At 65.3% G+C, this 27,604-nt stretch overlaps 3 protein-coding genes across 7 annotated transcripts; 1 reads left to right on the top strand and 2 right to left on the bottom strand.

Moving 5' to 3' along the window:
- The first annotated feature begins 9,264 nt into the window (after window positions 1-9,264).
- Window positions 9,265-14,552, top strand: EPS8L3 (EPS8 signaling adaptor L3). 4 transcript variants are annotated; one of them, XM_084498063.1, is made up of 19 exons: window positions 9,265-9,307; window positions 9,711-9,774; window positions 9,893-9,966; window positions 10,039-10,103; window positions 10,207-10,362; window positions 10,948-11,097; window positions 11,180-11,253; window positions 11,636-11,769; window positions 11,854-11,957; window positions 12,042-12,150; window positions 12,238-12,302; window positions 12,423-12,497; window positions 12,607-12,755; window positions 12,866-12,968; window positions 13,064-13,251; window positions 13,373-13,469; window positions 13,575-13,861; window positions 13,969-14,101; window positions 14,212-14,552. In XM_084498063.1, exons 2-19 carry the CDS (start codon window positions 9,734-9,736, stop codon window positions 14,227-14,229), a joined length of 2,022 nt encoding a protein of 673 aa, XP_084354189.1. In that variant the 5' UTR covers window positions 9,265-9,307; window positions 9,711-9,733; the 3' UTR covers window positions 14,230-14,552. The 4 variants fall into 4 exon arrangements, with proteins under 4 accessions (XP_084354189.1, XP_084354190.1, XP_084354191.1 ...); XM_084498066.1 differs by lacking the exon at window positions 9,265-9,307 and having other exon boundaries at window positions 9,527-9,774; window positions 13,575-13,685; window positions 13,782-13,861; XM_084498064.1 differs by lacking the exon at window positions 9,265-9,307 and having other exon boundaries at window positions 9,514-9,774; window positions 11,860-11,957.
- A 390-nt stretch (window positions 14,553-14,942) lies between these two features.
- LOC311423503 (uncharacterized protein) lies at window positions 14,943-18,993 on the bottom strand. The gene is made up of 16 exons (XM_084497551.1): window positions 18,914-18,993; window positions 18,748-18,823; window positions 18,407-18,471; window positions 18,240-18,321; window positions 18,064-18,164; window positions 17,739-17,834; window positions 17,557-17,667; window positions 17,233-17,322; window positions 16,625-17,200; window positions 16,299-16,374; window positions 15,962-16,026; window positions 15,777-15,858; window positions 15,598-15,698; window positions 15,397-15,492; window positions 15,214-15,324; window positions 14,943-15,127 (listed from the first exon to the last, which is right to left on the bottom strand). Exons 1-16 carry the CDS (start codon window positions 18,947-18,949, stop codon window positions 15,032-15,034), a joined length of 1,860 nt encoding a protein of 619 aa, XP_084353677.1. The 5' UTR covers window positions 18,950-18,993; the 3' UTR covers window positions 14,943-15,031.
- A 181-nt stretch (window positions 18,994-19,174) lies between these two features.
- AMPD2 (adenosine monophosphate deaminase 2) lies at window positions 19,175-26,554 on the bottom strand. 2 transcript variants are annotated; one of them, XM_084497700.1, is made up of 18 exons: window positions 26,293-26,554; window positions 25,116-25,246; window positions 24,541-24,671; window positions 24,162-24,230; window positions 23,519-23,630; window positions 23,238-23,424; window positions 23,003-23,144; window positions 22,809-22,898; window positions 22,432-22,561; window positions 22,152-22,346; window positions 21,838-21,969; window positions 21,573-21,736; window positions 21,318-21,444; window positions 21,013-21,176; window positions 20,814-20,934; window positions 20,562-20,735; window positions 20,245-20,355; window positions 19,175-20,154 (listed from the first exon to the last, which is right to left on the bottom strand). In XM_084497700.1, the coding sequence occupies exons 1-18, from the start codon at window positions 26,360-26,362 to the stop codon at window positions 19,939-19,941; spliced, it is 2,466 nt and encodes an 821-aa protein (XP_084353826.1). In that variant the 5' UTR covers window positions 26,363-26,554; the 3' UTR covers window positions 19,175-19,938. The 2 variants fall into 2 exon arrangements, with proteins under 2 accessions (XP_084353826.1, XP_084353827.1); XM_084497701.1 differs by lacking the exon at window positions 24,162-24,230.
- Between the last annotated feature and the right edge of the window lie 1,050 nt (window positions 26,555-27,604).

Raw genomic sequence — 27,604 nt, 5'->3', positions numbered from 1 at the left:
CAGAAATGAGCCCAAATCAGTGGCAGGAACTGGGGCCACTGCTGTGCTCCCACTGGAGAGCAAACCCACGCCATGCGAGGGAGCAGTGTGGAGCTGCTGCTGAGCGCCTGCTCCATGATTGGTGTCTGTCCCAGCAACAGGGAGGCAACTCTTGCCAGATCATAATTAATGAATATTATCAAAATACCTGGAGATAGCGTGAAAAGCCCTAAACAGAGAATATTCCCCCATCACAGCTTTTTCTCTCCATCAGTGCCACTCAAGCAGCCCCGTGCTGTGGAGCGGTGCCAGAGGCAGACACGCAGCTGCCCCACACCACTGAGCAGCGCTGTTTACAGCCAAAAAAACCTGCAACCGCAGTCAGCACCCTGAGTGGGACTTTGGCAGGCAAAACAGGCTTATGCAGGCTGGAAGGGAGCCAGCAATTCCCAGGAGCAGAGGAGGAGATTTAACCCCTCTGGCAAGCAGGACTGCAGGTCAAATTCACCTCAAGCCCCCTTTTCTTGGCACGGGGTCACCCTTGGGTCCTGGGGAGACCTGGAGCTGGGTGCCACCTTGCTGTGTGTAGAGACACCTGTGCTGTGTGTCCCATGGGGTGGTGTCCCCTCCCTGGGGCTGGTGTCCCCAGCTGGGACCTGCAAACCCTTTTCCGTTCTTCTGAGAAGTGGCTGCATCCTGCGTGCCGGGGCTGGCTGTATCTGTCCTCCCTGCAGCCATGAGCTATTGCTCACAAATAAAAACAAAAGGGGAGAGTTATAAATAACCAGCCTGGTAGCCAAAAAAGCTATCTGCGAAGGCGACAGTGAGGATGGTGCCGTATGGAGCATCGTTTATGGGGTCTGAGCTGCTGTAGAACTGGGCTTTCCTCTCCATCTGCTGCTCCTCAGCCTGCCCCAGATTGCCCATGGCCCCAGGACTTCGCAGTCTGTGTTCTTGATGTCTGGCTTTGCACCACCCTGAAAGCTAGAAGCATACTGCTTTATTATTTTTTTCAGTGCAAGCTGACATTTTCTAGCAGTCGCCCAATTTCAGCATCTGGAGCCAGATGCTGAAGCCTTTTTATGGGCTGGAGTGCCCATGTGCATAAGCCATCCTGGCTGGCACCCTCTGCATAGCCCTCCTGTGTGGCATCTCCCAGAGAGGCTCGAGGAGCATCCTGCAGCACTGCTCTGGACATCACCTTGAGGGCACCTGAACCCCAGCACGTCTGTGGACATCTCTTGCTGGCAGGGACTGAGACAGCTCAGAGCTCCCCCTTAGGCTCAGCTCTCTGCAGTCCCATGGGCCAGCCTTGGCCAAGGCATCTCCAAGCAGACTGGCAAAGACCAGGGAGGCACCAGCAGGCACTCTGCAGGCACCAGCATCAGTCCGGTGTGAGGCCCAGCTCAGACACACGTATCGCTCTAGGACCAACTGTGTCCCATGATAGCAGTGACACAGACACTTAGTGGCTCCAGGAAGTTCCTGGAGGCACCTCTGGAGGCCTCCATGGTCCTCTGGCCGGGCTGGCATGATCCATCCCCTGTCTCCCAGTGCCTGGATGCAGAGGTGAGACATTCAAGCATCTTCATGCACAAGCAACTGGAAGACATCAAATCCTAAGCTCCTTTCCCAGCCCTGTTGGCATATTCAGCCCTTGCTGATGAGAAGCCTGGTGACTTGTAGTTATCTTCTAAACAGTTGGTTAACCACCTGGTTTTGCTATTCTCTTACCTTTGCCATGTCTTTCAGTTCCACAGACAGCAAATGCCTTCCAAACAAGGAGAAAAAAACACCAGCTTTTGTTTTGGTCTATTCTGAAGAAGTTGCTTGGGTCTTGCAGATAAGACAGATTGAGATGTGCCAAAAAAGACAGAGTGAGCATCCAAGTCCTCAGAGGTTTGGAGAATCTTTTATAACAGTTTACACAGAGCATTTTTAGGACATTGATCAGGCCCTTGCTGGCTGGCAAAAGGTCTTGGATGCTCATGGCATCCAGGCACACGTCCCTCCTGGTGTCCAGCAGAAGCTGCACTGGGCTGAATAAGACTGGGAGCCAGCTCCTTCTATTCCCTGGCCAACTTCCCATGGAAGTCACACAATAGGGAAGGTCAAACATTTTTCCATTCTGAGTATTTATCGATGGAATGACATTTTTCTGGCAGGAAGCACTTGCCTTTCAGGGAAAAAACAGCCATATGTGTCCACTCAGCAGCCGCATGTCCCCAGTAAACCCCAGCTGCACTGGTCTGGAAGCAGCACAGGGGGACTGGGGACCATGGGTGTCTGCACCCATGCTGGACCAGGGAGCACCGGGAAGTGCAGGAGATGCCACCTGATGGTGAGAGCAGCAGGAAAGAAGGTGAGATTTGGGTTCACACACTCACCGCCCCACTGCTGTTTCCCCTCTCCAGTTCTGCCCCCTTTCTGCAACCAGCTTTGACCATGTGGTGGTTTCACTCAGCTAGGCAGCTGATCTCCACCACAACCACTCCCTCACTCCTCCACCTCAAAGGGAAAGGGGGAGAAAATTCGATGGAAAGGAATCAGCGGTTGAGATAAGGACGGGAAGATCACTCAACAGTTATCGTCATGGGCAAAACAGACTCAACAGATGGAGATTAATGTAATCTATTACCTATTTCTAACAAGCTAGAGCAGTGAGAAACTAAAACTAAAAACACCTTCCTGACATCCGCCCTCTTCCACCTCCTCCCCCAAAGGGGTGCAGGGGAACGGGGGCTGTGGTCAGTCCCTGACACTTTATCTCTTTTGCTCCTTCTTGGTCCCTCCCTGCCCCTGCTCCCCGTGGGTCCCTCCCATGGGATGCTGTCCTTCCCGAAGTGACCCTGCAGGGGCTGCCCACAGGCAGCAGCTCTTCAAGTAAGGCTCTGTAGCACAGGGAGCAAACTGCTCCAGCATGGGTCCCCCATGGGTGGGCGGCAGCTCCCCCCAGACTCCCTGCTCCACGTGGGCTCCTCTCCACGGGCTGCAGCTCTGGCCCAGGGCCTGCTCCTGTGGAGGCTCTCCATGGGCTGCAGCCTCCTCCAGGCCACATCCACTGCTCCACCGGGGGCTCCTCCACAGGCTGCAGCGTGGAGATCTGCTCCTTGTGGGACCCATGTGTGCAGGGGGACAGCCTGCTCCACCAGGGGCCTCTCCACAGGCCACAGGGGAACTGCTGCTGCCTGCCTGGAGCACCTCCTGGCCTCCTGCTGCACTCACCTTGGGGGGCTGCAGGGCTGCTTCTCACTCTTGCCTCTGTCAGCTACTGTGTGGCAGTGTTTTTTCTTCCTTAAATATGCTCTCAGAGGCACAAACAACATCGCTTATGGGCCCAGCTTTGGCGAGCAGCAGGGCCCTTATCTAACATGGGGCAGCTTCTGGATTCTTCTCACAGAAGCCACCCCTATGGTCCCCACTACCAAAACCTTGCCACGTAAACCCACTACAGACCCAGCTCCTCCAACCTCCAAGGACACACCGGACCCAAGTGACTCCCCATGGAAGGTATATCCCTGATGCGCCCGGCTCAACCTTCCCTTGTCCTGCCCCGGTGACACTGTGGGAACCTCCTGGCGTGGATTCCCCACAGCTCACACCACTTCTTCCACTTCTCGATGCAGACAGCATCTGGCTGCCCTTTCACAATTTCCTCCAGCATTACTTGGTCAAGTGTCAGCCCGGTGCACGCTGCACCCACGTGCTTGGTGGCACGGTCCCCATGTGTCCCTGCTCTCAGCAGCCCTAGGCTCAACACACCGACCACGAGGCCACGTTGGGCTTTGACGCAGAGGAGCGCGTCACCAGTAGGGTCCCCTCATATTTTGGGGAAGGGAAGCACTTACTGCAATTAAACACAGCGTTGCCTGGTCACAGCCTTTTTTGGCTGCATCATCTGCATCCCGACCAGCTCAGAGTCATATGTTCGCATCGCCTGCTGCATCCTTATTCACAGCCTTCATCACCCACCCGGGCTCCTGGAAAGACCCCCTCGCAAGCACCATCACCCCATCCTCCCCCAGCCACAGCCACATTCACCCATGCATGAAAGCAAATCAGATGTCGAGGCTGCATCAGCAATGGGACCAAGTCCCCTGACCGGCTCTGCCTGCTCCACCCAGGCAAGAAGTTTGACTCACTGTCTTCGAGGAAAGCACTGGGGCTCCCGGGCTCTGCAGGGTTGCTTCCTCTGCCAACACCATGAGGGATTTGGTGGCTGAACTTTGCTGACCTCTGAATTTGTGGGGTTTTAGGGGCAGAGGGAAGTGCCTGGCATCCCTGGGATGCTGCCAAGGGCCAGATCCTGCTACTAGGAAGGGTGCTGCTTCGGAGGGAGGGGGCATGTTAGAAGCTTTTAGGTTAGGCTCACCCCCAGGCTGGGCAGCAAGGATAAGGAGGAATGGGGTGGGATGCAAGGGATGGGCCTGTGGCCATGGAGATGCCAGCTCCTCCTGTGGGGGGATTCATCCCAAACACCAAACAGGAAGCAGAATAAAAGCCTTCCAAGCTCTCCGTGCTGCTCAAGCTTCCCCACACTGTGCACAGCAGGGAACGATCTTGTGTCCCCAGGAGGGGCACAGCCTGGGGCATGGACAACCCCTGAGCTCTGCCCTTCTGCCCCCCCCCCCTCCCCCGCCCCCGCTGCACCTCTCACCCACCGCTTCCCCCAAAACCCATCCTCCCGACTATTCCAGGGCCTGGGAAACACCAAGAAGCACCTCCAGAGCCTGCAGCCATTTGCAGCAGCTCAGCCGCCCCCGGCTTGGCTGAAACCTGCTCGTTTGCATGCTCTCATCGCCTCTAATTAAACCCATGTGCTGCCACTGCCCGTTTGTCTCCCACCGCCTCTGGAAATCCCCGGGTGCCGCCACTGTCTGCGGGTGCTGCTCTGTGCTGGGGCTCAGCTGCGGGTCCAGGGCAAACCCCTCGCTGCTGGCACAGGGAGTACAGCTACGCCAGCAGTGGGTCTGGGGGGCTTCTGACCCTCATCTGGGGGCAGGGGGGTGAAGCCTCCCTCACCCATGGTGGTCAGAGGGGAGTAGGGAAGCAATGGGGGGGTGGCACAAGGGTGGCCCCAGGGACGCCAGTTTTCCTTCTTCACCCCAAAACCTAGCTGCTTTCTGCAGGTGTGCAGCCAACGCCATGGGTCTGGCTGCTTCTCTGGAGGAAAAAATAAATAAATATATATATAACTTTTTCCATGGGTTTCTCCTTCACCAGGGGTCATATACCACACCTAGGTGGTTGGGACAACGGCCTGGGACTTGGAGGGACCCGAGCAGTCCCTGCCCTCTGCCCCGCAGCCTCCCAGCACTCCTCAGCCATCACAGCTCCGTGGCTGCTGTTTTACCTTTTGGCCTCTGCAGAGCAAAACCTCAACACATGAAGATTACCAGCCTCCAGCCAGGTCTCTGCAGCTCAGCTGGGGGCCACCAACTGTGCAGCTGTTCTGGCACACCGGCCGCCTGCGAGCATCCTCTTGGGCACCCTGCAGAAATGAGAAAGAGGAGCAGCGGCGGCGGGTTAACAGAGAGGAGAGGAGGAGGCTGCTCAGGTGTTGCTTTCAAAAGCCTCCGAGGATGCTGCAGGAGGGATCTGGGGAAGCTGGTGCACCAGTAACACCCTGGAGCTGCCCTCCTGCTCCTGCAAAGGGAACACCACCCAAGGACTCACAGGAGCGAGTAGTTTGGTGGGCACACCAAGAGGTCCCTCTGGGGATGAAGGTGGAAGGGAGGCAGCACCCCCCAGGGCAGAGGGCCACAGCGGGGTGACAGGGATCCAGCTCTCATCACCTACACCAGCTTCATGATGCCCTCATGTGGCAACCGTGCGGTGCAGGCGCCAGCACCGCCCAGGCAGGATGCGACCCAGGAGTGTCACCATGGCCACACACTCACCATAAGAGAACCAGATGCACCCCAGCCCAGGGTGACAGCGGGGAATGAGCCAGCAGGACATGAAGAGCAAGCAGGGACCGTGATGTCAAGGCATCACTGAGCATCCCTGCATCTCTTCACTTTTCACCCCAAAATGGCATCCCAGCCCATTGCCAGGACAGCTGGGTCATTAGGGCACATGGTCACTGCCGCAGCTGAAGAAGCCACGCAGAGGGCAGGAGGACTTGGTGGATTTGGGCATCGCCAACAGGGACGTCCCGGCCCTGGGGGCTGTGCCAAGCAGCACACTGAGCCATGCCGAGCTGTGCTGAGCCATGCCAAGCCACTCCTCTGGCCCAGGCAGAAAGGTCTGATGCAGTTTCCCAGCCCCCGAGGGGTTAACGGCCCCCCACGTCCCTGCCCGGCGGTGAAATGACGAGGAGCTGCCAGTCCCCAGCAATTAGGCAGCAGGTCCGGGTACACCGCGGCCCGCCCCGCGCTTCGCCTCGCTGACGTGGGGACGGACCCAGGCTGCCGGTGGTTAGCGCCGCTGGCCGGCACCCAGCCACCAGAGCCGCAGCTGCTCCCCGGTGGCACCTGGCCGGGAGCGATGTGTCACCGGCCCTTCCCGGAACCCGCGGCCCTGCTGTCCCTCTCTGCCTGCACACCCCCAAGTCTGCCCCAACCCTGAGGCCGGATCCTGCCCCTGCAGCCTCAGCAGATGCAAGAGAAAATCCCCGCACTGGGATCAGGACGTGTCCCCTGGGCTGTCCCCTTCGCATGTGCCTATGTCCCCCCCCTAGTCTGGAGCAGAAAATTCCCTCGGGGCTCCTACGCAGCAATACAGGCCAACACTGAAAACCTAGCAGGGGGGACACATGTGGGAGCTGCAGGATGGGGCCTTTTCCTCCCCAAAAGCACTGTGTCTTGTGGCCAACACACTGGTTTTGCTCATTTTGACACCTGGGGGTTTCCAAACCCAAAAATGGCCCCAGGAAGGGGAATGTGGGGGCAGCAGCCCCCACCAGCACCCAGCACTGCTTCTAATGTCCCTCTGCAAAAAAGCAGCCCCCAGGTTTTGCTCCAAGTCCAACTTGTTTGGGTTGCCTGGAAATGGCGTTTTCTGATGGCGGGCACTGGAGCGGTGGCCAAGTCCAGCTTCTTACTCTGTGCTCTGCCCCATCCTCCGCCTCCGCTCAGGGCCGCTGGGCTGGGAAAGAGCCTCCAGCTCTGCTCTCGGCTCTTCCCAAGGATGCTTTTGGTCCCTGGGGACTTTCCGAGCCTGGGGAAGGGCGACGGGGCCCAGCGGGGCTGTGCACTGGCAAACACCTCTGGTTGGGAGCCAGGGCGGTCGGTGGGGGAAGAAAAAATAAAATAACACATTTCGTAATATTTTACAGTAGTGCTGCAGCTGATGCCATCCCCAGCTTGCCTAGCGGGGTGACTGGGAGGTGTGGGGCAAGAGGATGGGAGGCAGCATTGGCATTGCCAGAGAAAAACCCCGCATGGGGTTTTCACAATCCATAAAGCAGTGATGAAATAATCCCCCAACATAAGTCCCCGGGGGCTGCTCTCCTGTCCCTGCTGGCACCCAAGGCTGAGCCGGTGTCACTGTGTCCCCTGTGGCAGGGACCGGGTGGTGCCGGCACCTGGGTTAATGAGTGCCCAAAGGACACAGGGTTTATGGCCAGTGTGGGGACTTTGCTTCCTCGCAACGCCACGGCGCGTCACATCCCCAGGGCCACCGCTGGGGACAGTCCCCAGGGCAGAGCCTGGTACCACAGGGCCGGGCTGGGTGGGAGGGGGCACCACAGTGCGCCCAGTAAGGGTCACTGGGTGGCCCCCTGCCCGCTGCATGATGCAGTGGCATCGTGCCACAGGGCAGCCAGTGCTGGCTGGTGGCAGTGGGGGCGTCATGGGGATGGCACACCTGGGTGGCCGCAGATCCCAAACACCATGTATGCTGCCCCGAGCAGAACTGGGCTTCACAGGATGGGTGGGAGGCATTTTGCCCCGTACCCCAACCCCCTCCCCGTGCCCCCCCTCTCCTCTAGGTCCCCTCCCCCTTGGGGACAGGGAGAATGAGGCTGGGGACACAGACACAACCCCTTACCTTGCATGTCTCTATCTACTGGAGGGGTTGGCATAGCAGGGGGTGGCGGTAGCCCCAAACCTCCAACGGGATCTGTGATGCCCCACAGCAGGACACCCGTGTCCCCCTTGAGAAGTGTCACACAAACGCTCCCAGCAGCAGGGAGCAGAGTGGGGCCGACAGGACCCGGGCTGGCAGCGGGCACATCTGGGTCCCTGCAGGTCCGGGGGGCCGTGAAATGGGGGGGGGGGGGGGGGGGGGGGCGACCTCTGGGGACAGGGAGCACGGGGCCGCGCTGCCCCCTGGTGGTCAGGGCTGCGGGCTGCGCCGCGGGGAAACTGAGGCACGACCCCGACCCCTGCACCCCTCCCTGCTCCCTGGGGCCGCCCCCAGCCCCCTGCCCTGCTCCCACCTGTCCTCCAAGGTGAGGGAAGCCGAGCGAGGGGGGCAGTGGGGACAAGGGCCTCTTCTGAAGTGTCGGGGGGGGTCAAAGGGACACAGTGACTGCAGCCCTGCCACCCCTTTATCTGGCCCAGATGCATCAGGATCAGGTCGGAGAAGCCAAAAGCCTCAAACCAAACCCCAAAGCCCCACTGCTCCGCGCCAGGAGTGGAGGCATGGTGTGTCGCCCCCCGGTACAGGGACATGTGCCCGGCCACAGCCTGGCCAGCGCCCACCTCACCAAGTGGTGGCACAGCACAGGGCTGGAGCAGGGGGGTCTCCTCCCTGATGGGGAGGGGGGGGGTAGCAGGGCCAGATCCTGCAAGGGGGAGACCCCCCCGGGACCTAGCAGGGCTGCCTGCCCACGGACAAAGGACAAAGCCCCACGCTGCGGGGTCACCACTGGGGACCTGCACGCCGGATCTGGCCCCTCCTTGGCACCCGGGAAGGGCTCCCCACCCGTTCCCCTCCACTTGCCCAGTTTCGGCCAAGCCAGGCAGGCCAGGGTTACCCAGAGGGCAGAGGCGCAGCGGTTTGTGGGAGAAAGGCTTGGGTGCCAGCAGCGTGAGACGTCACAGGCTCACCCAGGGGCGGGGGGGAGCCCGGGCTGGGTGTGGGGGCACCCCACCTGCTGGGGGCTGCATCCCCCCAGGTGCCCCCAGGGCAAGTGACCCACGGCACAGGGCAGGTACCTCAGGGATGCCCAGGGTGAGCGGGGTGGTGGCAGCTGTTTGTGCCAGGTGTTCACACCCACTCCCCTGTTTTTCTATTCCCCCCCCCCCCGCCCGAGGCAGACGCCTTAGGGCAAAGACCAGCCGGGTGTGGTGCTGACGTCAAGCCCTTACCCCTGCCCTGTGCCACCCTCAGCTGTGCAATTCCAGCCCGGGCACCCGAGGGAACAGCACCGGGATTTGGGGTGAGCTCGGACCTCTGGGTATCCCCCAGATCGGGGGGGGAACAGGGGGGGCTCTGGCCACTGGGTGAACCCTGCGAGGCTGGGATGGGGCAGGGGTCCTGCTGGTGACCATTGGCGGGAGGGGGGGGATGGACACAGGGTGGGTCCTGGGCCACCAATGTTTTTGGGAACCCACGGGGGTGACACAGCAACCTGGGGACCTTGCTGGGTGGTGGGCTCAGGACCTCGCACCCAGACCGAGCCCAGATCCTGGACTCCAGCAGGGCGCTGCCCACCCTATGTGGCCCTAAACCAGTTGGGGCCACACCGGGTGCCCCGTACGGGGCTGGGGCAGGGGCAAGCACACCGCCTGCATCCCCTCCAGCAGCCACACACGGCCTCCCCCCTCTCCCTCCCCCACCAGCGCTGCCATCGCTGCCCAAGAAGATGGGAGACCCCTTTGGCCGCTGGAGCGGCCCCCCGTCCAGGTGAGTGCCCAGCAGGGTGGGTGCCCCGCGCCCCCAGCGATGGGGAGGCAGGAGCCGTGCTGCGGGGCACAGTGGCCGTGGGACTGTCGGACTCACCGCCATCCGTCTGTCCGGCCAGGGGCGAAACCGAAGACAGCTCCCACCTCCACCGCTCCAACAGCTTTGCCCGACCCAGTGGGAAAAGCATCTACAGTGAGTAGCAGAAACCCCCCGAAACCCAGCTCCCCCCCGCGTGCCCACCCCTGACCCTGTGTGTCCCCCTAGACCAGCGCAAGGACTACAGCCAGAGCCTGCTCAAACCCCAAAGCAATTTCCAGCACCATGTGGAGGTAGGAGCCCCCCCCGACTGCCTCCCTGGTGCCCCACGCTGTGGGGAGGTGACGGGCGCCCCATGGCACCCCGTGACTCCCCGTGCTGTGTCCCCCCCCCCAGCACCTGCTCACCATGCGGCTGGACAGGGACATCCGCAACACCGATGACTGCCTGGCTCGCCTGAAGGCGCTGGAGGCCCAGGGCCGGGTGTGGGGTCAGGACCTCATCCTGCAGGTCAAGAACCAGGAGCTGGTGCTGAGCGATGTGGAGAGCAAGGTACAGTGGGCCCATAGCACCCCCAAAAGCTGGCAGCCAGCCAGGAGCAGGCACCGACCCTGGCACCCCCCCATTCTGGACCCAGCTCCCCATAAACGCGGTGTTCCCCCAGCCACGGCACCCCTGTATGCCTGGCACTCCCCTCAACCCCAGCACAAGCATCAGCCTTCCGATGCCCCCCTGTCCCTGGCACCCACCCTGGCCACGAAACCTACCCTGGACTCTTCACCCCCATACATCTCTTATTCCCCCACCTGTGGCACCCCACATAACCCTGGTACCCCTGCCATCACAGCCCTATAAGCTTGGCACCCTCTTTGCCCTGGCGCCTACCACAAACCTTACACCCCTCTAAGCCTGGCACCCCGTTGGCCGTGGCACCCGCAGCCCTGCCTCACGGCACCTTCCCCAGGAGCCCGATATCCCCCTCACCCCCTGCTCCTGGCTGGGCACCGCATAACCCTGACACCCACCTTCTCCTGTGCACCCCAATAATCCTGTAATCCCCCTGCCCCTTGCACCACGATAACCCTTGCAGCTCCCTGCCCCTTGTGCCCCTATAACCCCTTGCGCCCCCGTGTGCAGGAGGAGCTGGAGAGCTACCCGCTGGGCAGCGTGCGGGACTGCGCGGCCCTGCTGGATGCCTGCAGCTACGACTCGGTGCTGGCCATCAGCGTGCAGGAGCAGGGCCCCCCCGGCACCAGCGTCCTGCTCTTCCAGTGCGACCGCATCGGGGTGAGACAGGGCACGGGGGTTGGGGGGGGGGGGGGGGGCTGCGCACCAGGGTGGGAGGCTGACGGCATTGGGGCTGTGCCAGGCCCAGACGCTGAAGAGCAGCCTGGAGAAGCTGGTGAAGCAGTGCAAGGAGGAGCAGCACCAGTACGGACACAGGTAAGGGGGCGCGTGCCCCCACCCCCTCCACGGGGGCAACCAGGCTGGGCCCTCCCCAAGCCTGCCCCTAGCCCAGGCTGGGGAACCCCAGGTGGCAGGGTCTGGGGGGCTCTCCCTTCTGGTGGGGGACCCCGCTGCCCCCCACCCTGCTCCAAAGGGTCCCTCCCCATGGGCATGGGCCCCTTCTGCCCCTGCCTTCCTCCCTCCCGGTGTAACCCCCCCAGCACCCTCCTGGCGGGTGGGCCCCCTGCTGCCCCAGCCCCTGGCTCAGCACCCACCTTCCCCTGCCCATGGGTACAGACCCCCGGCACCCCCATAGCCAGGGGCAAAGCCCCATACCGCAGGCACCTCAGCAGCCCCCCCCCCATCTCTCCCTGCCCAGGGCCCCTTTGGACCTGCCCGACCCGATCCCCCCGTACATGTCAGCCCCCTACAGAGCCCCGGAGCGGTGGGCAACCACCCCAGAGCCCACCTTTCCAGCGCCGCCCCAGCACAGATCATCCTCCTTGGACTACAGTGAGTCCCGGGGGGGCCATGTCAGGGTGTGGGGAGGGTGCTGGGCACATCTGGGTCCCCTAAAGTGTGTCTCATCTTCCCCAGGAGCAGGGGGGGGCAGCTGGGACCACCCCCCAGCACCAGCCGCTCAGCAGAACACCTGGGTCAACCCCTCAGGCCAGACCATGTCCGACACCGACCGAGATGTAGTAAGTGGCACCCTGTGCACCCCCATCCCCACATCCCCCCCCATTGGCCCCCCCGGCTCACCCACATCTATGCTGCTCCCACAGATGGTCCTCAACCACGTGCTGGATGACATTGAGCTCTTCGTGAAGCAGGTGAAGGATGCCCTCAGCCTGATGAGCACCAAGAACCAGAAAAAGAAGAAGAAGAGCAAAGGTGGGAAGGGGGGGGCTGTGCCAGGGGGTGGTGGGGAGATGCTGGGGGGCTGTCCCAGTGCCAGCCCCCCTCTCTTCACCCCTCTAGCTCTGCCACCCGAGGCCAGCTACAAGGACTTTTTCCAGAAGGTGAAATATGCCCTGAACCTCCTGGTAGGTCCCACCCGGCAGGACACGACCCCACGGCTCTGGGGCATCTTCGCTGGGGCTACAGGGGGTGTGGGGCTGGGGGGGGCCACACGGGGCCACGCTCTGTGATTTCTCTCTGCGCAGGGAATCACCCACCAGCACCTAGAGAACCCGGACCCTGCCCAGCTGCTGCACCTCATCTTCGATACCCTGTCCTTCGTGAGTGCCCCAGGAGCGGGACCCCCCACCCAGCCAGGGGCTGCCCTTGGCACCCTGCCTTTGGGGCAGCTCTTGGGGTGCTGAGGGAGCCCCCCCGCCCGTTACCCAGGTCCTGGATAACTGCCCCAACCCCAGACTGGCGCCAGCGGTGGATGCACCGCTGCTGATCCCGGAGGCGGTGGAGCTGCTGGAGAAGACCCTGCACCCGCACGAGTACAGCACCTGGAAGATGCTGGGCATCGCCTGGAACAAGACCAGGTGGGCTCTGGGCCTCCACCACCAAGGGGGGCTCCGAGCGGCACCCCCGGCTGGGGACACCCCACTTTGGGGGCCGCACGCCCACCACCACCTCCTTTGCGCCTTGGCAGGGCCGAGTACCCCAACAGCGAGCAGGTGCCCCCCTACATCCCCACCTTCTCTGACGGGTGGCTGCCCCCACCCATGATGAATCCAGAGCAGCAGCAGCAGCAGGTACAGGGCATGGGGGGGCAGCAAGGACACCCCACTGCCTGCCTCTGTTTCCCCACCTTGCTCTGAGCACGCGTCCCTCTCTGCTCCCCGCACAGTCACTGGCCACCAGCTACAAGAACACCCCCAGCTATGGGAATATTCCCGGCCATAGGAACGAGGACATTCCCAGCTACGGGGACATTCCCAGCTACGGGGACATTCCCAGCTACGGAAGCCTTCCCGGCTACGGGAGCACTCCCAACCGGGGGGACGTTCCCAGACGTGGGGACATTCCTGGCCAGGTGTAAGTGCTCCCACTGCCCCACGGATGCTGTAGGGGCAGTACTGCAGCAACAGTGCTGGGTGGGATCCAGCCAGGGTTGGGGGCACCCCTGGGTGCTCACTGCTGCCCCCCCCTCCTTCAGGCCCTTTTCGCCCCCCCCCAGGCTGGCGCGGGCTCTGTATGAGTTTCAGGGCAGGAACCCACAGGAGCTGAGCGTCAGGATGGGGGACACGCTGGAGGTACAAACCGGGGACCCCCAGCGGGTATTCTCTGGGGAATCAGAGCGGGACCCCCCCCTGTGGGGGGGGTCGGGGGAGCTGCCGCATTGTCACTGCCTGCCCTAGGTGCTGGACCAGCAGAAGAAGTGGTGGCTGGTGCAGAACAGCATGGGGCACAAGGGCTACGTCCCCAGCAACATCCTGGAGCCACTGGGGCACGAGGACGGCTGGAGCCAGGTGGGTCCCCCCCCGTGCCTCCTCCACACCAACAGCACCTGGAGGGGGGTGCAGGGATCACCCCACCACCCTCTGTCCCTTTGTCCCCCCTCCCAGGTCAGCCCCCCCAACCTGCACATGGGCTCCTCGCCAGCGGAGGTGACGGCCTGGCTGAAGGACAAGGGCTTCTCGCGGATGTGCGCTGTCCCCTGAGTCCCCAGAGCGTGGCCCCCCGTTGGAGGGGTCACCCCCCTGGCTGAGCCAGGCCCCCCCGACCCCTCACGGTCTGTCTGTCTGTCCCCAGCACGGTGAGGTGCCTCGGGGTGCTGTCGGGCCACCAGCTGCTGCAGATGACGCCAGAGGAGCTGCGCGCCGTCTGCCCCGAGGAGTGGCGACGCGTCCTCTTCAAGCTCTCCTCCGTCAAGACGTCCCTGGGGGTGCGTCCCCCGAGCCCCCGCACTGTGACACCCCCCCAGTGGGTGCTTTCAGGGAGCAGGGGGGCGAGCCCCGGGCTCCCCGCTCCATACTTGTTATCCCCTCCCTACAGATGAACCCCAGGGACTGAGCCCCAGGGACCACACCGACGCCATCCCCAACATCCTCCTGCTGCCACCCCAGGACGGAGCGCCCCGGGGGGGGGGCAGCCCTGCAGGAGTGGGGGGGCCCGGCAGCAGGAGGTTCCCCGGCCCCTTAGGGCACCCATTCCTCCCAAAAGCACCGGCGGTGGGAAGCTGCTGGGGGGGCACCAGGGACTCCCCCGGGGAGATGTGCTCTGCAGAAGCCGGGGGGAAGCCGGGTACCCCTCCGGGGGGTCCATGCACTGCGAAAGGCTCGCACGAGCCCTGCAAGGCTGAGCTGCTGCTGTGGAAAATAAAGAGAATGAAAGCACCGGGCTCTGCGTGCAAATGGGGGGCCCATACCCCTGCCCCACACCACCCCAGCCCAGCAGGGGCTGGGGGTGACACCTCTCACAGGGGTCCCAAGGGGCACGGCTGTCCCCATGGGGGCACAAAGCCCCCCCCAGCACCACCTTGTTAGTGGGCAGATATGTGCTAATGAGCACCCCCCCTAGTGAGAGGGGACCCAGGGCTCCTTCCCACGGGGACATCGGAGGGGACAACCCACAGAGGAGCTCAACCCCTAGCAAGGGGGTGCCGGGGACACAGCAGGGTGACAGCCCCCTCCCACCTCACTCTGCCCCTGGCCTCAAGCCCCCCAAGATGGGGAGGGCCAAGTCCAGTGCCTCCCCCCACATACAAATTCAGGAGGGACTCAGGGTGCTGGAGCTCCACAATTTATTGTGTTTGGGGTCCTCACACCTACAGAGCCCCCCAGCCCCAGTATGGGGGGAGCAAGCCCCTCCACCCCTACTCCTTCTTGTTGCCCCACTTGGCCATCTTGTTGTTGATGGGCATCTTCTGGAAGCGGCTGGACTTCATGTAGGCAGCGACCTTCTCCAGGGCCTGCAGGAGCAAGGGGAGTGCTGGGGACCCATTGCCCCCCGAGCCGTGACCTCAGGGGTCCCCACCCACGGCCCCCCCATACTCACCCCGAAGCGGTCCATGAAGTCCTTGAGGTTCTTGTAGGGCTCCAGGCACTTGGGCTCGAAGATGCTGTTCTGCTCCAGCACATCGAACATGAGGAAGTCCACGAAGGTGAGCTGCAGGGGGGGGGACACACACGGTGAGGGGCAGCGTGGGGATGACCCCCCCGCCCCATTCCCCAGCCGTACCTTGTCCCCCGCAAACCACTTGCGGTCCCCCAGGAAGTTGGAGAAGAGCTTCAGCTTCCCTGGCAGCTGCTCCAGGTACCCCGGCTTCAGCTTCTCCTGCGAGGGCAAGGGGGCGGCCGTGGCTCCCGCCGCCCAGGGACCCCCCATGTGGGGTCCCCGAAATGACCCCCCCACACCCTGCTGCCCCCAGGGGGTACTCACGAAGTCGGGGTTGTAGCAGACCATGACCAGGCTCATGCGGAAATCCATCACCTGGTTCTCCAGCATGTCCACGCGCAGCTTCTCCTCCTCCGTCTCCCCGCCTGAGGGACGGGGCAGGCGTCAGGCCCCCCCCCACCCAACAAAGCCCCCCCCCCGCCCCGCAGCCCCCCAGCACTCACACATGTTGTGCTTGCGGGCGATGTAGCGCAGGATGGCGTTGCTCTGGGTCAGCTTGGTGCTGCCGTCAATGAAGTAGGGGAGCTGGAAGGGACATCGGGGTATGGGGACGCTGGGGGGGGGGCAAGGGAGGGGACACAGAGCGGAGTGCCCCCCCCATGGCTCCCCCCAGCCCCTGGCCACCTACGTTGGGGAAGTCCAGCCCCAGCTTCTCCTTCTCGTTGATCCATTGGCTCTTGTCGTAGTCGGGAGCTGTGGGGAGAGCAGGGGGGTGAGGCCGTGCTGTGCCCCCCCCGGTGGGGCGGGGAGCTGGATGCCCCCCCAGGACACAGCCCCTCCGTTTGGGTCTCGGGAGAGGGCAGAGGCGCTGGGGGGGGCCCCCGACACCCCCCAGCCCCATTGCACATCGCCCCCCCCCGGTGGCGGAATCGGGGCGTGGGGCCCAGCCGCGTGCCCCAGGAGAGCAGTGGGGGGGTCGGGGGGAGTCGGGGGGAGGTGTGTGAGATGTGCCGCCCCCCCCTCACCTTCCCCGCAGCTGTACAGTTTGTCCTCGTACGGCGTCTCGGTGTACTCCAGCAGCAGGCGGATGGCGTGAGCCAGCTGGGGAGGGGGCGAAGGCGGAAATGAGCCCCCCCACGGAGAAAACCGAGGCACGGAGCAGAGCGCAGAGAGCAGAGCCCTTAACGCCCCCCCCCCACCAACCACACCGGGGACGCCCCCCCCGCCCTCCCGTACAGGGACCCCTGGGCACAGCACGAGGCACTGAAGGGGGGGGGGGCTTCACACCCCCCCCAGCAGCATCAGGGTCCCCCCCCGGCCCTGAGGAGCCCCCCCCGTCCCCCCCACGCACCCCGCGGATGTCCCAGTATCCCAGCACCGCCATGGCCGCGATCGCTGCGTCCCCCCGCGCCCCCCCCCCTTCCCCTTCCCCTTCGCCTTCCCGGGGCGGGGTTTGGCGGGGGGGGGCCCTTAAAGGGGAAGGCGGCTGCGTGCGCTGGGGGCCGCGGGGCGCAGCCTCAACCCTGGGCCCTACGGCGGGCGTGCGCCCTCCCCACCCCCCCCCCCCCCCCACCGGGGGGGCTCTGCACTGCCCCAGACTGCACGGGGGGGTCTCTTTTCTTCTGCCCCCCCCCCCCCAGCTGCACAGTAGCAGCCCCTGTCCTGGGGGCCCCTTCCACCCCCGCACGGTGCAGGGGGGTCTCATTACCCCGGGGGGTGCGCGGGGGCCCTCCCGCCTCCCTTTATCCGGGGGGGGGCATGGAGGGATAACCCCCCACCCCCCCGGGATGCGGGAGGGCGCTGTCACCCCCAGGAGCTGTCCCCAGGGTCCCCACCCCTCCCAGCACCCCACGGCAGCTCCATGCGCACAGAGGGGAGGGTGCGGACCCCCAGCTTTATTCTGCAGGGGAGGGGGCTGGGGGGGGGGGCACATGTAGGGGGCACGCATCTCGGTCACTCCTTCTTGTTGCACCACTGCGCAGTCCGCCAGAAGATGGGGGTCTTCATGAAGCGCCCCGACTGCATGTACGCCCGGATCTTCTCCAGAGCCTACGGGGTGGAGAGGGCATGGGGACTGGGGACAGGGACAGGGATGGGACGGGGATGGGGACAGGGCTGGGACAGGATTGGGGACAGGGACAAGGATAGGGATGGGACAGGGATGGGGATGGGAACAGGGACGGGGATGGGAACAGGGACGGGGATGGGATGGGGACGGGGGTAGGGATAGGGATAGGGATGGGACAAGGATGGGCACAGGGACACTGGGGTGTCCCCGCTCACCTCGAAGCGCTGCAGGAACTGGCCCAGGTTGCCCTGCAGCTCAGGGCAATTGGGGACAAACATGCGTTGCTGGTCTAGCACATCGTACGCCAAAAAATCAACGAAGGTGAGCTGCGGTGGGGGGAACAGTAGGGTCAGACCGCTACCCCCAAGCCCCAGCCCCCCCAGCCCCCAGCACCCACCTTCTCCCCAGCAAACCAGGCCCGGGAGCCCAGGAACCGCGACAGCTCCCGCAGCTTCCCTGGCAGCTGCTCCAGGTACGCCGGCTTCAGCTTCTCCTGTGCACAGGGGGGGGCAGAGCTGGTGCAGGACCCCCCCCTCCCCAGCCCCTCCAGCCCCCGGGGTCCCAGCCCCATGGCCAGGACCAGGCAGGAAGGGGCCCATTCCCAGCGCACCTTTGCAGTGGCAATTAGAGGCCGCGGTGTGTTTTGTGATGACCCCGTGCCTCCAGCTGCCCAGGGACCCCAGGGGGGGTCCTGTCCCCCTTTCCCCCCCCATGGCACTCACAAAGTCGGGGTTGTAGCACAGCCGGATGAAGCTCAGGCGCAGATCCATCAGGTGGTTCTCCAGCATGTCCACGCGCAGCTTCTCCTCCTCCGTCTCCCCACCTGAGGGATGGGGCAGGCGTCAGCCCCCCCCCCCGACACCCCCCCATTCTGCCCCGCAGCCCCCCCAGCACTCACACATGTTGTGCTTGCGGGCGATGTAGCGCAGGATGGCGTTGCTCTGGGTCAGCTTGATGTTGCCATCGATGAGATAGGGCAGCTGGGGGAGGCAGCGGGGGGGGGGTCAGTCCTGGAAGGCCCCAGCCCCACCGTGCGCCCCCACCCCCTGCCCAGCCCCCACCTACGTTGGGGAAATCGAGGCCCAGCTTCTCCTTCTCGTTGGTCCAGTCGCTTGGGTCAAAGTCTGGGGCTGGGTAGGGAAAGGAAGATAGGGGGAGCAACGCGGGGGGGAGCGGGGAGGGGGGGGCACAGGGAGATGGGTCCCCCCGGCTCCCCCCACTGCACCAAGGAGGCAGGGGACGCGCAGAGGGGGCTCCCCGGGAGCAGACCCCCCCCCCCCCCGGCTCCCTTCCCCCGCCCGCAGGCACCGAGCCAGGGCCAAGCTCCAGGGCCGGGGGGGGGCCGCAGAAGGGCGGGGGGGGGGCAGCCGGGGGTCCCCTCCTCGGGCCGTGCTGCCCCCCCCTACCTGGCCCGGAGCTGTACTGCCGCTCCTCGTAGGGGGTCCCGCTGTACTCCAGCAGCAGGCGGATGGCGTGGGCCAGCTGGGGGCAGAGCACGGCGCCGGTCACCCCGCTCGGCGCCCCCCCGGATTAGGACCCCCCCCTCCCGCACCCTTCCCCCTCCCCGCTCACCCCGCGGACGTCCCAGTAGCCCAGCGTGACCACCATGGCGACTGCGGGGACAGCGCCGGGGGCAGCCGGGACGGGGTGGGGCGGGGGCGGCACCGAGAGGCCGAGCCCCCCCCCTCCCCCGCACCCTCCCCCTGCCCCTCCCCGCCTCCCCCCCGGAGCGCGAGCGGCCCCCGCCCCCCCCCGTGCCTCAGTTTCCCCCGAGCTCGGGGCTGCGCTGTGTCCCCCCCCCTCCGCTGCACCCCAACCTCACAGCACCCCGGCTCTTACTTAAATACTTTTATTTCTCATGCTTTTCTTTTTTTTCAGTTGTTTTTCTTTTTTTTTTTTCTGGTGGCCGTGTGGTCACCAGCACTTGACCTCGGAGCCCACATCAGGGGCACAGGAAAGGGGGAACACACTTGGGACAGGGCGATGCCCCCGCGGGACGAAGCGGCCCCGTAGGGCCCGGAGCCCCCCTGGCAGTGCAGGGGATGGGGGCAGGCAGCGCCCCAGCCCCACGCCTCCCTCGAGGCAGCCCCTGGGCCACCAGGTCCCCAGCAGGACGAGGGCACAGCGTGGGCGAGGGGCTGGGGTGGGGGCTGCACCCAGCCTGTCCCCACAGCCCCTCGTAGCAGGGCGAGAAAGAGGACGGAGATTGGGGCAGGCCCTTCACGGGCATCAGGACCCCCGCCTGGACTCGGTGGGGGTCCTGCACGGCATCCCCGCACCCGGCACCAGCAGCCCCCAGCCCGGCACCGGGAGGTGAAGCCACGGCCCCCAGCAGGGCCCGTGCCCACATCAGCCCCCAAAGGCTGGCCCCAGCAGGGCCCAACCCAGCTGAGAGAAAGCAGTGGAAAATAACCAAGAAGGCAAAAAAAAAAAAAAATAATAACACTACCAAGAGTAGGGAACAAAGCCCCCAGAGCAGAGGCACTGGCACAGCCCTGGGGACAGCAGCGGGGAGGAGCAGCTCAGGGCACTGGGCAGCAGGAGGGGGGCAGCAGCGGCAGAGCCTGGGAGGGACACGGGGCCGGGAGCAGGGGGGGTCAGCGGGGGGGCAGAGTGGAGGTGATGGTGAGCGCGTCCTCCTCCTGGATGGTCTCCAGCTCCTCGCTCTGCACCGCCTGCGTGATGAGTGTCAGCTCCTGGCACAGCGTCTCGAAGCGGTAGCTGACGCGGATGTCGGGGACGTTGGTGCGGCGGATGTCATTGCCCTCCGGGCCCTCCTTCAGGTAGTGGGGGCCCAGCCAGTAGCTCTTCACCTGGGGGCAGAGCAAGGGGAGGCTCCTGCAGCCGCCCGCCCCCTCCCCACAGAGCGCCGGGGTCCCGGGGGGGGCCAGGGGCAGCGGTACCTTGTGGGAGAAGCCGCTCATGAGGACGCTGTTGCGGGCCAGCTCGCACATGTCGCAGGAGCTCAGCTTCCAGACTTGCGTGGCGATGCTGTACTCCTCCATCAGCGGCTCCTGGGGGGCACAGCCTCAGCACCCACCCACCCAAAGAGGATGGGGGGGGCCCAGCTTTTCCCCCCTGCCCTGGGCCTCCAGCACCCTCCGCAGCCCACTGCCCTCTTCTTCCTCCAGGCCCCCCCAACCCCGTCCCGTGGCCATGGTGGCTGCCCCATGGGGGTTCTGGAGGGGTCAGGGTCCCGTGGTCCCCCCCAGCAGCTCACCTTGGTGAAGTGGAACTGGAGGGGGTCGTCGGTGGAGAGGGAGACCATGAGCCCCCGCGAGAGGTACTCGGGCAGGGGGTTGCGGTGGTAGCTGAGGAAGAGACTGTTGTTGCTCAGCGGGGACATGGCGATGCCGATCTGCGCCAGGTAGTACAGGTACTGCAGCACGGGGGCCTGGGGGGCACAGCGGGGTGAAGGGGGGCCCGGCCGTGCACCCCAGCGTCCCCCCAGCATCCCCCCCGCCCTGCTCACCTTGCGGAGCAGCAAGCCGTGTGAGATGTTCTCCGACACCATGAAGCCCGAGACGAGGTGGTGGATGGGGCCGGCCTCGCCACAGTGTGGGCGCAGCACGAAGGTGTGGAACCCGCGTTTCCTGCCACGGGGGGGACAACCGTCAGCACCCACCCCCTGCCAAGACACCCCCCAAGCACTCCCAGGCGCGGAGCCTTACCGTCGGAGGTGGTTGAGCACCGTCATGTTGGCGTACATGTAGTACAGGTAGTAGGAGTAGGGCGGGTTGTCCTCCTCCACCCAGTTCCCTGGCAGGGGGCTGTCCAGGTTGAAGATGTGGTGCTCGGGCTTGGACTCATCATCCACGCTGTCGAAGCCGTCCACCTGCAGGTGAGACACCGCCGCGGTCACCCCCCACCAAGGACACCCAGCCCCAAAGCTGTGAGGAAGGGAGGGAGCGGGTCCAGGCTGGGGGTGCAGGTGCCACTGGTGGCCCCCGGCCCCCCTGCAGGAGGCGGCGCTCACGTGCTCCAGGAAGAGGTGCAGCTCGGGGTGCTGGGCAGGGTGGATGGTGGCCTCGTAGAGGGGCAGGAAGATGTTCTCCAGCATCTCCTGGAAGTTGGCTAACTGCTTCTTCGTCCGGTAGACATCGCTGCTCGGGGACGGACGACTGTCAGAGCCCGGTGCTCCGTCCCAGCCCAGCCAGACATCGGCTGGGGGTCCCCAGTCCCCCCCCCCAGGACATGGTCCAGGTGGGGGCAGCTGTCCCCCGGCACTCACAAGAGCCGGGGCACCTGCACAAGCCAGCGGACGTTGTTGGAGTGGACGCGGTGGTTGACGGCCCAGCAGGCCAGCTTGTCCCACTCATCCCGGGAGCGGCCGTAGATGGAGAGCCGCAGCTCGGCGTTCTGGTACTTGCTCTCCTCCAGGTCGGACATCACCTCCTGCCAGGGAGGGGGAAGCGTTACCCTTCCGCCAGCAGGAACAGGGACACGGGTGGCATTGCCACTGTGAGCACTGGAGGGAGGGAGGCACGGGACCTCACCTTGATGATGTGGGCAAAGTACTTCCCCGAGACGCGGTTGTCCGTCTTGATGAAGATCTCCCGCAGGATGGACTCGCCGATGGGATTGTACTTGGCATTGAACTTGTCGAAGCGGTGGAAAGTGTTGCGGTCCTGAAATGGGGGCGCAGACGTGAGCTGAGGCTTCCCAGCACCCTGGAGCCACCAAAACATCCCCATCCAGAGCTTTGGGCACCCCCACCCCACCATGGGATACCCCTGGAGATCTCCCACCCTGGCCAGAGACGAGCTGGAGGACCTGCTCATCTCCAAGATTTGGGGATGTTTCCCCGTACCGCGTGGACGTCCAGAGTGTCCACGCTGAGGTCATAGGCAGTGAGGTTCATGGTCTCAAAGACCTCCTTGAGCGTCTGCTCCTTGCCCTTCTCCACGTGGACGATTTCATCCAGGTGCTTCTTCATGGCCCGCTTGATGAAGCGCAGGAGATGCTTCTGGTTCATGCAGGACGAGGCGTGGATGTGAGTGTCCACCTGCAAGCCAGAGGCGATGCTCAGCCCTGAGAGCCGCTGGGTGCTCCCTGCCCGAGCCAGGACCCCCACCACGCGCCAGCAGTACCTTGCGGATGTTGTAGAAGTCACGGTGGGGCACCTTCTTCTGGGCCGCCAGCTCCTTCATCTCGTTGAGCAGGACGTGCATCTGGAACTTGGAGCTCAGGTACTGCAGCCGGCGGTAGCAGAAGGATTTGCTGCCCGAGGCAAGGAGGGGGCATCAGTTTTGGGGCGAGAAGGGAGAAAATCTATCCCCAAAAGGCTGGTGCCCACCAGGAGGAGGGGACACGGCTCTGGACTCTGGGGCCCCCCACCCCTCGCATGGTGACCATGAGCCAGGACAAACGTGGGGGCTGCACCAGGACCAGGTGTCACAGCCACAGCCACGTCCCCCAGTGCTGTCCCCAAGGTGCCCACCCCCCATGGCAGGGCCCTTCTCCTCACATGGGCCCGTTGATGATCAAAGCCATGAGGAAATTCATGTCGGCGATGAACTCCTGCAGGTCCGGATACGGCAGGTCCAGCTCCGTGCTCCTGCCAGGCACACAGACGGGGCAGTGGGTCGGGTCCCCCCGTCCCCAGCCACCCACCACAGCCCCTCACCCAACCCATCAGAGCGGCAAGCCTCCCCATCTCACTTGTCAGTGGGGTCCTGCTTGGTGTAGACGTGCACCACGCCATCCACCATCTTCAGCCCAAAGCCCAGGTCGGCCGGCATGGTCTGGGGGTCGCACTTCTCGTAGGGGTGCTGCTCTGCGAACGGGGGGTGCACAGGGGCATCTGCGGCCAGGAGAGACCCCGTGGTCACGCACCGGACGGCTCCCCACCAGCATCCCCATCCCCAGCGTAGGGAGCCTCCTGTCCCATGCTCACCAGCGGCCACGGGGGTCTCGGGCACCTCCTCATAGCCGCGGGTCTCCAGGGGCTTCTCGGAGAGCTCCTGCAGGTAGCGGGCGGTGGTTTTGCAGAAGCTCTGCAGCGACAGCCCCATGTACTTCTCCCGCAGGAACAGCGCCTTCACCACGCTCTTGGCTGCATCCAGCAGGTCCGTGAAGGGCACCTGGGAAGGGACACAAAAACAAAGTGGGGGGGATTTCACCCCAAAACCTCCCGTGGGTGCTGAAGGGTGCCCCTCGTGGGGGGCAGAGGCTCACCCCGCACTTCTCCTCCCCGGAGATGGTGACGCGCTGGAACTCCCGCTCCAGCAGCGCGTCACGGTCCTTGGGGACATGGTCCACCAGGTCCTCGCTCTGCTCCTTGAAGAGCCTGCGGGCACGGCCAGTGGCCAGTGAGATGGGGACACGGCCTCGCGCCCCCCCACCGGGGGCTGCACACGGTCCCCAGAGGCAGGAAGGTGGCGGCGTCCCCAGGAGTGTCACTGCTGGGTGTCACATCCTGGTTGGAGGCAGTTGTCCCCCCCCCTCCACCCCCCTATGCCCAGACGCATCCCCCAGCCCCACAGGAGCACAACGAAAAGTTGGGGGGGGGGGACAGAGAACGAAACAACTCGTGACAGAGACAACTCCCAAGCGGAGACAGGAGGGAGGGGACACGCAGCGCCGGGGGGGTGACAAGGCCAGGCTGGGGACAGATCTGTCCCATGCCAGCAGCAGGGACCCCAGCTCACCCCAAATCCCCCATCCCTAAACCACCCCCGGGCGCATTAACCCCTTCACTACCAGCCTTGGCAGCAGGGCTGGGGGCACCTCTCGGCTCTGTGCTTGGGGGAGAAGTGGGGGGGCCAAAGTGGGGCTGGGGGGACCCCAAGCCCCTGGTGTCACCGAGCCAAACACTCACTGTAAGTCCGCGGCACTGTCAACTTTCAGGAAGTCCTGTTTGGCTCTGAGCAAAATGTCGGGCTCGAGTCTGGGGACAGCGGAGGGGACAGCCGGGAGGGGACAGCCAGGAGGAGAAAGGGGCCAAGGCGTTGGGGGGGGAGAGAAAACATCCCATTAATGCCCAACCCAACACAACCACACAGAAACCAGAAAAAAAAAAAAAAAAGAGAAAAAAAAAGAGAAAAAGAAGACAGCAAGCGCAACACCCACGGGAGAGGAGAGGACACAGAGCTGGCACAGAGGACTGACAGCCCCCAGAGCAGGGCCGGGGTGCCCGCGGTACCCGGGGCGGTGGCTGTCCCCGTGTGGGGACCTGTCCCAGGGGGACCCCGGCTTACTTCACGTCCTGGCTGATCTGGCGCTCCAGGCGCTGCCGCCGCTCCTCCAGCTGCTCGATGGGGCTCTCCTCGGGGAACTCGTACGGCGCCGTCCGCATCTCGCTCTCAGCCAGCGAGCGACAGAACAGCTCCTGCGGGCCCACCGCTGCTGTGAGCTGCGCCAGGTCTCAGCCCACAACTACCCCTGCCATGAGCTGTGCCAGGTCTCAGCCAACACCCAGCCCTGCCACCAGCTGGACCTGCTCTCAGCCCGTGCTCACCGCTGCTATGAGCTGTGTTCAGTCTCAGCCCACAGCACTGAGGAGGCCACGCTGTTGGGCTGGGGAGACACAACCTTGGGGGTGGAAGGAGAACAGCCACGGGGCTCCCCCCCAGCCCCAACCCACTGCAGAGCCCTGAATGGGGGACACAGGTTTGGAATCAATCAGGTGCGTGGGGTCACTTCCCTGCCACCACGGCCCCTGCACGGGCAGGGGGGTGGACGCCAGGCTGTTTCTGTGTCCCAGGGAAAAAGGAGGTAGGTGAAGCCCCCCCAGTCTGAGACCTGGCAAACCTGGGGTACAGGGAGGACCCACCTCAGCGATCTCCTTGTATTTGCCATCCATGGAGGTGCGCAGGTCGACAGGGAAGTGCTTCAGGCAGTGGGGTGTCCCGGGCAGGGAGCGCGCTGACTGCAGGGGCCGGGACCCTGGCCCCCCCCGCAACTCTGCAGGCACAGGCACAGGCACAGCGTGAGCATGGTGCGGGGGGCTGTCTGCGCCCCGCTCCCAGGCAGGAAGGGGTTAACCAGCCCCCCCGCAGCCCTCTGGAACTGGGATCCTGGTCCCACCGTGGTGGGGGAGAAACTGAGGCAGCGCAAGGGCAGGAGCTCCCTCGTCACCCATCAGGGGACGTAACGAGCCAGCATCGCTAGTGGGAGAGGGGCTCAGGGACGGGGCCAGGACCCCCAGGGCACTGCCACGGGTGCCCACACAGGTTGTGTCACCACACTTCCTCTGCCCCTCGTCAGGCACTGGTGGCAGCACGGGTGCCCGTGTCACCCCACAGCACCGCGGGCTTGTCCAGTGCCACCCAGTGAGCCCTGCGCTGCCGGGACATGCCCAGCGCCCCGTGCCACCTGCAACACCGCTGGCACCTGGTGCCACCCGAGTCTGAGAACAGCCCCCCTGAGCCCCCCCGTGAGCATCCCCACCGGCGAGGTGCCGACCAGCACCTGCCCTGTGCCACCGTCACCCCGTGCCACCGCCACCCAGCGCCTCGAGACCCCCAGGGGCTGACACACGAAGCCCCCCCAGCCCCAGCACCCCCAGGGGCTGCTGCCCCCCCCGCTGCGGGATGAGCCGGGGGTGCCCTGGGCCCGCATCCAAGCCAGCCTCAGCCTTCCTCTGCCTCCTCCTCCTCCTCCTCCCAGCCAGCTCGCACAGCCGCTGCGCCACGGCACCGCCGCATAGCCCCCCCCCGGCCCCCGCTGCCATCGGGGGGGGCACCCGGCACTGCCCGTGACCACCGGCACCCCCCGGCCCCCAACCCCCGGCAGAGAGGAGCCCCCGCCGAGCAGCCCCGACGCCACGGTGATGGGCGCACAGCCCCCAAAGCACCCCCCGGGGGCCACCACCCGACTCCCCCCCACCCACCGCAGCACTGCCCGCCCCCCCCCCGGGTCGCTGCTCCCCCCCCCAGCTGCCTGGGCCGCCCCAGGGGCTGCGGGGGGAGATCTGGGGAGGGGGCGCCCCTAGCTGGGGGGGGGCTCACCTGCGGGGCCGGGGGCCTGCAGGCTGCCCCGCTTCTTGAAGGGGAACTTGGCCGGGGCGGCCGAGGACATGGTGGCTCCGGGGGCGGCGGGGTAACGGGGAGGGGGGGGGGGGCGGGAGGGGGCGGGGGCGGCCCCCGGGGCCCCGCGGGACTCTTACGGCGGCGGGGCCGAGCGCTGGCCGCCGGCTCCCTCCCCGGGTTGATGATTGATGCGGGAACCGGGGCTGGACCAAAGTCCCCGGCGGAGGCAGGCCGGAAGCCGGCCCGAGGAAGAGGATGGGGCGGAGGGAGGATGTGGGCGCGGGGCGGGGGGAGGAGGAGGAGGAGGAGGAGGGGGGGGGGGGGGGAGGAGGCGGCCCGGGGTTGTCGCAGCAACCGGCCCCGCGGCAGGGCGGGGGCTCGCCCCCGGGTGGGGGCTGCAGCCCCCGGGGGCGGTGCTGCCCTCTCCAGCCCCCGCCTCAGGCATCGCCCCCCCGGGACGTGGAGTTGCCCCCCCCATGGCATCAGCACCTCCAGCAGCCCCCCCCCCGCCGGGGACACGGCTCCGACCCCCCCCCAGCACCGCACTCCCCCCCCCCCGGCCCATCAGCGCCCCGCAGCGAGACCCCCCCCAAAAGACGAGCATCACCGCCCCCGGACCGGGTGCCCCCCTCCCCAGAGCCAGGCCTCGAAGCCCCCCAAAGAGGGGTAACCTCATCCCTGCCCCCCCGCACAGACAGCCCCCCAGGAGGGGACCTCCCCCCCAGCATCACCCCCAGACCCTGCCCGGGAAGGGGGGGTCTGTCCTGACCCACCCCCCCCCGGCCACCCCCTCTGTCCCCCAGCCAAATCCCCTCAAACAGGGCAGGGCTGGGGAAGGGCTCGTGCTCCGGGGGTGTCGCCCCCTGTCCCCCCCCGCCCCGTACCTGCGCCGCTGCTCCCGGTGCGGTGCCCAGGCCGGGAGTGCGGGCGCGGTGCCGGTGGGTGCCAAGTGCCCCTAATCCGGCACCGGAGCCGGGGGGATTTTTAGCTGCTGCCGGAGCAGAGGGAATGCCGCCGGCCCCCCGCGCCCCCCAGCCCCAGTGACGGGGACAGCGAGGGGACAGCGCCCTTCAGGGCCACCCGGGGGGACACGGGCTGTCGGGGAGGGGGCGGTGGGGCCCCCCCAGCCTGAGCTCTGGGCTAAAGCCGTGCCCCCCCCCAGCACCACCACCCCCCCACGCCTCTGGGTCGGGAGGTTGGTATTTTAATTGGACCCCCTTCGTAAGCGCCAAGTTCATTAGAGGCTCAGAAGGGGCTTTGTGTCCGTGGGGACAGCGGGGACAGGCTGTCC

The sequence above is a fragment of the Aythya ferina genome (genome assembly GCF_964211825.1).
Source record: "Aythya ferina genome assembly, chromosome: 25".
NCBI classification, from domain to species: Eukaryota; Metazoa; Chordata; class Aves; order Anseriformes; family Anatidae; genus Aythya; species Aythya ferina.
The sequence above is the reverse complement of the archived record's forward strand: the minus strand, read 5'-3'. Positions and strand labels throughout refer to the sequence as shown.

Coding starts and splice junctions, on each gene's coding strand:
- EPS8L3 (XM_084498063.1), top strand. CDS start 9,734: ATGGGAGACCCCTTTGGCCGCTGGAGCGGCCCCCCGTCCAG. Junction 12,303..12,422: donor AATATGCCCTGAACCTCCTG/GTAGGTCCCACC, acceptor CTCTCTGCGCAG/GGAATCACCCACCAGCACCT. Junction 13,252..13,372: donor GGGGACATTCCTGGCCAGGT/GTAAGTGCTCCC, acceptor CCCCTCCTTCAG/GCCCTTTTCGCCCCCCCCCA.
- LOC311423503 (XM_084497551.1), bottom strand. CDS start 18,949: ATGGTGGTCACGCTGGGCTACTGGGACGTCCGCGGG. Junction 18,322..18,406: donor TGGGCCTCGATTTCCCCAAC/GTAGGTGGGGGC, acceptor TGCCTCCCCCAG/CTGCCCTATCTCATCGATGG. Junction 18,165..18,239: donor CGCCCGCAAGCACAACATGT/GTGAGTGCTGGG, acceptor CCCATCCCTCAG/GTGGGGAGACGGAGGAGGAG.
- AMPD2 (XM_084497700.1), bottom strand. CDS start 26,362: ATGTCCTCGGCCGCCCCGGCCAAGTTCCCCTTCAAGAAGCGGGGCAGC. Junction 24,672..25,115: donor AATACAAGGAGATCGCTGAG/GTGGGTCCTCCC, acceptor GTGGGCCCGCAG/GAGCTGTTCTGTCGCTCGCT. Junction 23,631..24,161: donor GACAGTGCCGCGGACTTACA/GTGAGTGTTTGG, acceptor CCGTGCCCGCAG/GCTCTTCAAGGAGCAGAGCG.